Source organism: Dendrobates tinctorius, unplaced genomic scaffold (assembly GCF_039654945.1).
Source record: "Dendrobates tinctorius isolate UK_male_01 unplaced genomic scaffold, ASM3965494v1 ptg000241l, whole genome shotgun sequence".
Classification (NCBI taxonomy): domain Eukaryota; kingdom Metazoa; phylum Chordata; class Amphibia; order Anura; family Dendrobatidae; genus Dendrobates; species Dendrobates tinctorius.
Genome location: NW_027361908.1, coordinates 21,854,006 through 21,863,988, shown reverse-complemented (window position 1 = coordinate 21,863,988; position 9,983 = coordinate 21,854,006). Strand labels below are relative to the sequence as shown.

General features: G+C 45.7%; 1 protein-coding gene across 1 annotated transcript in view; it reads right to left on the bottom strand.

The window, feature by feature from the left end:
* Nucleotides 1-271: 271 nt before the first annotated feature.
* LRRIQ1 (leucine rich repeats and IQ motif containing 1) overlaps nucleotides 272-9,983 on the bottom strand; it is a 267,121-nt gene continuing 257,409 nt past the window's right edge. The window contains exon 26 of the mRNA XM_073556994.1: nucleotides 272-696. Within this exon, the coding sequence (XP_073413095.1) occupies nucleotides 563-696 (134 nt within the window). The 3' untranslated portion in view covers nucleotides 272-562. The remainder of the gene's footprint in view (nucleotides 697-9,983) is intronic.

Genomic DNA, 9,983 nt, shown 5'->3' with positions numbered 1-9,983 from the left:
GTTTTTAACTGCTTGGATTCAGATTTTTCTGACCATATGATTGTATTGTCAGATTCAGCTGGTTAGACTTGGTTTAACTGTTATACCTTATCTCTTTCCAGCATTATAATAGCCTGTTTTTTATTAGGCTTTAAAATAGGGGACATCTGTGAAATTTTATAATGTCATTTTTGTACTTAATAAAAGTTATATTTTAATAAGGTTTTTTTTCAGTTAGCTAGTCTTTAAATGAAAAAAAACCCCGAATCTAAAGAATTCCACATTTAGTTACTTTGTTCAAATTCTTTACTGGTCTGATATATCATACTGAGTAAGGCACAACATTTATCACAACAATGTCACATACTACAGGTTACCTTTTTAATTAAACAATTTAGTTAATTGAAAAACAATTTAAAACAAGAGCTAAAAAAATATGGATTTTATGTATTACAATAGAAAAAAGAACTACTAGAAAATGTCAGTTTCCTAATTTTTTTTCTTTATCTATATAAGAATACTATATATATTTTGAATAATATAAAATATACTAAATGATTCATCTGTGAATCTTTAAATTAAACTATTTATTGGCTTTTCCCTTCTTTTTTCCTCCTCCCCAGCCACCACTGAATTGAACTGGATTGTCTCGAAATGATATGCGTTCTTTCCGCTGAGGTCCCGAATTAGTTTTCACTGGTGCAAATGAATTTCTGTCTAAAGAACAAAAAAAAATGACAACTTTATTAACACATTCAAATAAAGAGACAGATATAAAACATGGCACTTGATGAATTGTTGTTCATGATACCAATGTTGATCCCTTCCAGATGATGGTCGCAACCCAGATAACATTGTTTCAGGCATTATAGCTAAAACATGTTCGCTAAATTGAACGTAGGTATCTGCCGAAAGAAAAGCAGAAGATATACTGTATGATCTATGTCATACCCATCATATGTCATTTGAATGGCATAAGTTTGAACAGAGCAGGTCAGATATGACCTTGGTCAGATGTGACATCATTTGAAGTGACATATTTAAAGTGATACATGAGGAATATACCAGAAATAGTCCAGAAATCGGTCAGATGGTAAGGCTATGTGCACACACTGCAGATTCACCTGCAGGTTTTTTCCCGCGGAACCGCAGGTAAAGTGACCTGCGGTTTTGCCCTGCGGTTTCACACCTCTATGTTAAAGGTGTGAAACCGCAGCAGAATCCGCAGAAATAATTGACATGCTGCGGAAAAAAAACGCAGCAAAACCGCGCGGAAAAAACCGCAGCGTGAGCACTGCGGTTTTGAAAACCCATAGGCTAACATGGTAAAGTACCATGTCTGCGGAACTGCTGCGGTTCCGCAGGGCCAAAACCGCAGTGGAACCGCAGCGAAAACCGCAGCGTGTGCACGAAGCCTAAGACTAACCACTGCTTTCTTTCTTTACTTGATTTTTTTTTTACTCTGCTCTTTAACCATGCTCACATTTGCCCTCACTGTTTATGCTCCACTAATCTTCACTCTCCTTCGCTATCCCCAAACCCCTGCACCCTCGAACCAAATAACTATCTCCCCCTCACTCTTACCCCCCCCACCTCGCTTTATCTGCAGACATACAGTCATGGCCAAAAGTATTGACACCCCTGCAATTCTGTCAGATAATATTCAGTTTCTTCCTGAAAATGATTGCAAACACAAATTCTTTGGTATTATTATCTTCATTTAATTTGTCTTAAATGAAAAAACACAAAAGAGAATGAAGCAAAAAGCAAAACATTGATCATTTCGCACAAAACTCCAAAAATGGGCCGGACAAAAGTATTGGCACCCTCAGCCTAATACTTGGTTGCACAACCTTTAGTCAAAATAACTGCGACCAACTGCTTCCGGTAACCATCAATGAGTTTCTTACAATGCTCTGCTGGAATTTTAGACCATTCTTCTTTGGCAAACTACTCCAGGTCTCTGATATTTGAAGGGTGCCTTCTCCAAACTGCCATTTTTAGATCTCTCCACAGGTGTTCTATGGGATTCAGGTCCGGACTCATTGCTGGCCACCTTAGAAGTCTCCAGTGCTTTCTCTCAAACCATTTTCTAGTGCTTTTTGAAGTGTGTTTTGGGTTATTGTCCTGCTGGAAGACCCATGACCTCTGAGGTAGACCTAGCTTTCTCACACTGGGCCCTAAATTATGCTGCAAAATTTGTTGGTAGTCTTCTGACTTCATAATGCCATGCACACGGTCAAGCAGTCCAGTGCCAGAGGCAGCAAAGCAACCCCAAAACATCAGGGAACCTCCGCCATGTTTGACTGTAGGGACCGTGTACTTTTCTTTGAATGCCTCTTTTTTCTCCTGTAAACTCTATGTTGATGCTTTTGCCCTAAAAGCTCTACTTTTGTCTCATCTGACCAGAGAACATTCTTCCAAAATGTTTTAGGCTTTTTCAGGTAAGTTTTGGCAAACTCCAGCCTGGCTTTTTTATGTCTCGGGGTAAGAAGTGGAGTCTTCCTGGGTCTCCTACCATACAGTTCCTTTTCATTCAGATGCCGACGGATAGTACGGGTTGACACCGTTGTACCCTCGGACTGCAGGGCAGCTTGAACTTGTTTGGATGTTAGTGGAGGTTCTTTATCCAACATCCGCACAATCTTGCATTGAAATCTCTTGTCAATTTTTCTTTTCTGGCCACATCTAGAGAGGTTAGCCACAGTGCCATGGGCTTTAAACTTCTTGATGACACTGCGCACGGTAGACACAGGAACATTCAGGTCTTTGGAGATGGACTTGTAGCCTTGATATTGCTCATGCTTCCTCACAATTTGGTTTCTCAAGTCCTCAGACAGTTCTTTGGTCTTCTTTCTTTTCTCCATGCTCAATGTGGTACACACAAGGACACAGGACAGAGGTTGAGTCAACTTTAATCCATGTCAACTGGCTGCAAGTGTGATTTAGTTATTGCCAACACCTGTTAGGTGCCACAGGTAAGTTATAGGTGCTGTTAATTACACAAATTAGAGAAGCATCACATGATTTTTCGAACAGTGCCAATACTTTTGTCCACCCTCTTTGTTATGTTTGGTGTGGAATTATATCCAATTTGGCTTTAGGACAATTCTTTTTGTGTTTTTTCATTTAAGACAAATTAAATGAAGATAATAATACCAAAGAATTTGTGTTTGCAATCATTTTCAGGAAGAAACTGAGTATTATCTGACAGAATTGCAGGGGTGTCAATACTTTTGGCCATGACTGTACTCCTTAACCTCAGACCTCTCCTACTAAAATACAATACAAGACGATCACTCTCCTTCACCCACCTGCTTTCCCTTTCTCTGCTTCTTCTCACTGCTGGTGACATATCCCCCAATCCAGGCCCCACCTGCCTCATACATCCCACTAATCCCCACCACTATATGTCTCACACTATGACAAACTACCGCAATCCCTCACACTTAAAACCTGTGCCACTGACCCCCTCCCTCCCGCACCCTCTTTCTGGAGCACTTTGGAATGTTCGCTCCATCTGCAACAAGCTCCACGTGATCCACGACCTTTTTACCTCCCGCAACTTTTCCTTCCTGGCCCTCACTGAGACCTTGCTGACACGGCCTCCCCGGCCGTACTGAGTTATGGCGGCCTCCACTTTACCCACACTCCTCGCCCGGGCAACAGACAAGGTGGAGGAGTGGGTTTCCTCCTTTCTAAAAACTGCTACTTCAACCCTATCCAACCCCCACCCTCCCTTCTTTCGAGGTTCACTCTGTCCGTATTTACTCTCCCTCTAATCTCCAAATGGCTGTCATATATCGACCACTGAGCTCAGCCACTGCCTTCATCGACCAATTCTCCACCTGGCTCCTCCACTTTCTCTCTGCTGACATCCCCACCATCATAATGGGGGACTTCAACATCCCCATTGACACCCCCCAGCCAGCAGCCTCCAAACTCCTGTCATCCTTTGAACTTACTCAGTGGTCCTCCACAGCCACCCACACAGATGGACATACATTAGATCTCATTTTCACCCGCCTCTGTTCCCTATCTAATCTCACAACCTCTCCCTTCCCCCTATCTGACCACCATCTACTCACCTTCTCATCCTGCCCCCCATGTCGTCACTAGCACATCCTCGCAGAAATCTCGCACACCTAGACATCCACAGACTCTCAGACTCTCTTCTACCTCTATCCTCCATATCTTCACTCCACAACACGGACAGTGACACCGCTTTCTACAATGCCACCCTCACATCAGCCACAGACTCAGTCGCTCCTCTCATGCATGGCAAAGTGCGACAAACCAATAGGCAACCCTGGCACAACAACCTCATCAAAAAACTTCGACATGCATCCAGGGTCGCGGAGTGGCGTTAGAAGAAAACACGCCTGCCAGACGACTTCACTGCTTTCAAACAAGCTACACTTGCCTTTAAATCAGCCCTCACCTCTGCTAAACAGACATATTTCACAAACCTTGTCTCTTTATTATCCCACAACCCAAAACAACTGTTCAGCACATTTAACTCTCTCCTCCACCCACCACTGCCACCTCCAACTCCCCTCATCTCTGCTGAGGACTTTGCCACCTACTTCAAAAACAAGATTGACCAAACAAGGCAAACCTTTACAGTTCCACCACCCCAACCACTCCACATACCAGACCTCTGCCATTCCCTAATAACCTCCCTCTCCAATGCGGCCTCAATAGTAAAAGATAAAATGTTAAAAATGATAAAATAATAAAAAAATCGGGGTATATTTACCTTCCGACGTCCCGCGCTGCCATCCCGGGCCTCATCGTTCCCAGTAATGCCTTGCGAGACCTGTGATGACATAGTCTCGCGTTACTATAGTGATCTCGTGAGACCGCTAGAGTCACGCGAGACTACGTCACCACAGGACCTTGCCGCAAGGCATTACTGGGAACGCTTAGGCCGGGAATGCAGCGCGGGACGTCGGAAGGTAAATATACCCCGATTTTTTATTTTTTATTCTTTTTTTTACAGGGGTATGGTACCCAGGGCCTGGAGGACAGTCTCCTCTCCTCCACACCGTGGGTACCAACTGCACATGAGACGCTTAACTTCCCGCATGGTGGGCATAGCCACATGCGGGAAGTAAGCGATTCTCATGCATTCCTATGGGTGCGGAATCGCGGGAATTCTTTGCGATTCCACACAAAAGAATGATCATGCTGCGATTTTTTCCGCGATGCATTTCCGCCGCGGAAAAAAGCGCAGCATTAGCACAGCATGTGTGGAATGCCATAGGAATGCATGGGGTGCGGTCTGTACACGATTTTTAAATGTTTTCACGCCGAAAATCGCGGCAAAAACGCTTAAAAATCGCATCGTGGGCACACAGCCTAAAGGGAACCTGTTACCCCCTCCAGGCGTTTTTAATTAAAAGAGCCACCTTGTGCAGCACTAATGCTGCATTCTGTCAAGGTGGCTCTTCTATTTGGCTTCCTTTCCACCCCTGAAAGAATCGTTTTTATAATTTGTCCGTCATACCTGTAGTTTGTCCGGGGGTCAGGTCTTTCCCCCCGGACACAGACGCCTCACATCCATCAGTCATTTCCTCCTTTCTTGTGGGCACCGAATCCCCGCTGCACAGTAGGAAAGAGCCAGAGGGATTTGAGGGAGAGCCGCAGAGAATTACTGCGCGCACCCAAGATTCAAACACATAGTATAAGCTTGCCTGGCTCTTTTTTATTTCAGCATATGCTTATATCTAAAGAGGAAGTGAGCCTATTACCACGTGCAGGATGGAGCCTCCTTTCCCTGTGTTGACCAGAATGTATCTTTATATTCAAGCATATTCTTGAAATAAAAAAGTTAAATACATTTCAACAGGCAGAGTGCCAGATTATTTGCATCACATTTTATTCAGGTGTGTGTATTTGGTGTAATCTTTCGTATTTAGAAGAGAAAAAAGAAAGAAAAGCATCTAGAAAGGAAAAATAAAAAATATAAAAATTTGGTAAAATAAAAAATAAATTTACTAAAGGGATGATAGGAAAAAATGACTGAGTACGCGCAATTATCTGACACTTACGACTATATTCAGTAAACAATACTGCAGTACCTGCCGATTATTTACTGTATATTTTTACTGTCCCTGCTAATTTTTTTTTTAATCTTTTTTTTCACACCAAGAAGAAAAAAAGACAACAACCGGAGGCCGGTCAGTAATGTGTCGCTGATCAGTGCTTGCCGGCTGTAGGACACAGATGTAATTTTTTTTCACCACTTTGCTATGCGACAATAACCCTGAATAAATTCAGTAAAATTACTGTTGTAGATGCTGATTACTACAGTATATTTTTACTGTCCCTAATCTAGTCCTGTCGACTAATTTAAATTATTTTTTTTGCTTTTTTCCACATTACTATTTGCCACTAACCCTGACTGAATTCATTAAAAAAAAATACTGTATTATGAGCTGATTTATTGTCCCAAATATAGTCCTATCAACCAATCTACATTATTTTTTATTCAATTCTTTTTTCACACATACAAAATAAAACAACAACCGGAGGCCGATGTTCGTCACTGACCAGCGCTCATTAGGCTGTAGGATGCACGCACAGAGGTAGTGCAAAGGAGGGGGGATAGGTAGGGGCAAAAAAAAAATAATGGAAAACAGTAAGCACGAGTGCCGATCAGTGATTTGCATCACTGATCAGTCCTCAGAGGCTGCAGGACGCACTACCAAAAAACAAACTGTCAAAAATCGAGCGATCAAGTACAGATCAGCGCCTCGTGGCAGAAGGGGGGTTGGGGAGGGGGATAAAAGGGGAAGATGGTGATTGAGGTGGATTTGGAAAAATCAGGGATCAGGAACGGATTAGAAACATCTTCTTTCAGAAATCGCAGGAACATCAGTATCAGTGATGGCACAGGCTTCAAAAAGTCCGTGGCACTACAAGGTCCAGCACGTCAGATCAGCACTATGAACACTCTACACAATTCCAAAGCTAGAATGTGGAAGTGTAGAGCAGTCATAGTGGGGTCAGATCGTATCTGTGCACTCTGATTGATGTGATCGGAGTCATCGTCTGATCGCAATAATCAGAGCTGGCCCTGGTGATGCTTGTTTTGCTAGGCTTTGTTACAGCACTGCTCATAAGCTGGACATCAGTGTTTCAGTCAATTTCATTGTAGCCATCCCCCAAGATGTGGCAACCCCTGCCTTTTGGTGCCCTGCTTTGAGAATCTTAATGTGATCACCGCAACTGCGGTTGCGGTCCCGCATTAATGATATGATGTATCCATACGTCCAAAGTTGGTAAGTACTCACCACCTGAATGTATGGATACATTCAAGGTCATGAAGGGATTAATGGTATTGTCCCACAATCAAAGTACATTTTAATTAACAGACCTTGGAATAATAAATTCCACTATCGAATGTGTTTTAAAAAAAAAAAAATGTTCCTGTGCTGAGATAATCTTATAAATGTGCCCCTGCTGTGTACTGTGTAATGGCTGTGCCTGACCATACAGAGCTGCTCAAGTTCATAGTTGGCACATACCACAGCTCCTGCCCGAAAGGTGGGGGGGGGATATCAGGCACTTATGATAAGTGAGTATAAAGATGAAACAGCAGTTGCTCACAGATGCTGCTTTCTAAGGCAACATTTCCAAGTCTAAGGTAACGAAGGAGTGAGTGTTTCTGCCACATCACCAATCCTATGAATTCATCATCATAAATCAAGTAAGTGACATATAAGCTCAATGGCTGCTATGTGACTGAATGGATTTATGATGAGCTCAAAGTGCTGGAAATGCCGCAGAAACATTCACTCCTGTGTTACCACAGGCAGGGAAATGTGCTACCTCAGAAAACAACACCTGCAAGCCTCTGGGGTTTCATCCCCATACTCACTTATCATAACTGACTTATGTTTCTCCCTCTAGCCAAGAGCTGTTGTATCTTCAGGCCATGAATTAGAGCAGCTCTGTATGGTCAGGCACAGCCATTACACAGTACATAGCAGGGGCACATTTATAATATTATCTCAATACAGAAGGTGTCACGCCGCCTCCGCATACTCACCCGGTCTCCGCTGCCACGCCGCAGCCCCCCGCCGCCCGACAGCCACAGCGGTCCCTTCTGACAGGCTCGCGGCTGACGGGGTCTCTGCATGCAATGAGCATGCACCATAGGGCGCGGCCGCGCCTCCCTCCTGTTACTTGTGCTCCGGCAATGCCCTGACCCGGAAGCACCTACGGACCAATGGCAGACCTGACAAGGCCATATCAGGCCGCTCCCCCTGAGGGAGGCACCTGATCGTTGTGTTTGCCAGCACACTGGGCCCTGTTTCCTCGTGTGCTCTCTGCAGTCTCGCCTTCCGTGGTCCCTGCAGTAGCCCTGCAGTCCGGTGCTCCGTGAGTCCAGCTATCTACACTCCAGTCCTGCCTCCAGTGTTCCTGCTCCACCCTGCTATCCTCACTCCAGTCCTTCAGTCCTACTTCAGTCCTGCCTCCGGTGTTCCTGCTCCATCCTGCTATCCACACTCCAGTCCTTCAGTCCTATTCCAGTCCTGCCTCCGGTGTTCCTGCAGGTGGCTGATCCTGGAAATGCCACTCAACTGGCCAGTCTTCAACAGGAGCTGGCTCAGCAATGAGATACTCAAGCCCATATTCTGAGTTACATGGCCTCCTTTGATAGTCGCTTGTCGGTCCTCCAGTCTGCCACCGCGATCCCGACTCCTCCCCCCCATGTCTACAGCTCTCCCGGCGCCCCGCCTCGCCAAGCCGCCGCGGTTTACTGGTGATCCCAAACTCTGCAGGGGGCTCTTAAAATCAGTGTAGCCTCCATTTTGAATGGTTGCCTCAGCAATAGACCTCTGACCGGGCCAAAGTGGCCTTTATTATGTCCCATCTGGAGGGAGAGGCCCTGTCTTGGCTGAATCCTCTCTGGAAACGTGACGATCCCATTGTCTCGAGTCTTCCGGTCTTCTTGGATACTTTTCGCAGGGTTTTCGATGAGCCGGGTCGGTTAGCCTCTCTCACCAAGTCTCTTTTTAACCTACATCAGGGTTCTCTCACGGTCAGGCATTACACGATCCGCTTTCGCACTCTCGCCTCTGAGCTCGGATGGAACAACACAGCTTTAGTAGGGGCATTCTGGCGCGGCCTTTCGAGCAGAATAAAGGATGAACTCGCGTGTCGGGATACCCCGACCACCTTGGAGCACCTTATCTCGCTGGCCACCCGCATTGACCTACGCTTCCAGGAGCGTGCCTGGGAGTCAGCGAGAGACAGGAGGTCCACCAGGCCAGCGTCCTTTTCCATCCGGTATGTCAGTCCCCGTCCTGCCGGGTCCTCGTCTCCCTCCTCGGTCGAATCCATGCAGGTAGATCGCCTCAAGTTGGCTGAGTTGCGTCGGAGAGAGAGACGGGCACAGGGTCTATGCCTCTATTGCGGAGGCTCATCACACTTTGTCCGTACCTGTCCTGAGAAACAGGGAAACTCCTCCACCTAGGTCAGGTAAGAGAGGCCTCCCTAGGTGCTAATGATTACTCTCAACCTCTTACTATATCTGTTATTTTGGTTTCAGGGGAGAGATGTGGGTCCGAGGTGGCCTATGTGGATTCGGGCTCGGCAGGTAACTTCATCCGGCGTGAAGTGGTGGACAAACATCAGATTCCCGTGGTTACCCTATGCAATCCTCGCCTGATTGCCGCAGTGGATGGCAAACTGCTACAGGAGACCGTCACCTTGGTCACTGAGGAAGTGGAGTTGCAAGTCGGAGCCTTACATCGAGAGAAGATAGCCTTTTACGTTCTGCCCAAGCTCTCCCATGCGATTCTACTCGGTCTTCCATGGTTAAGGACTCATCAGCCTGTCCTCGACTGGTCTTCAGGGGAGATACTCCGCTGGGGGCACCCATACCAAGCTCGCTGTCTGACTCCTGTCCATCTAGCGGATGCTCCTCGGCCACCCCCAGACCTTCCGGGCATTCCTTCAGCCTACAGTTCCTACGCTGATGTCTTTGATAA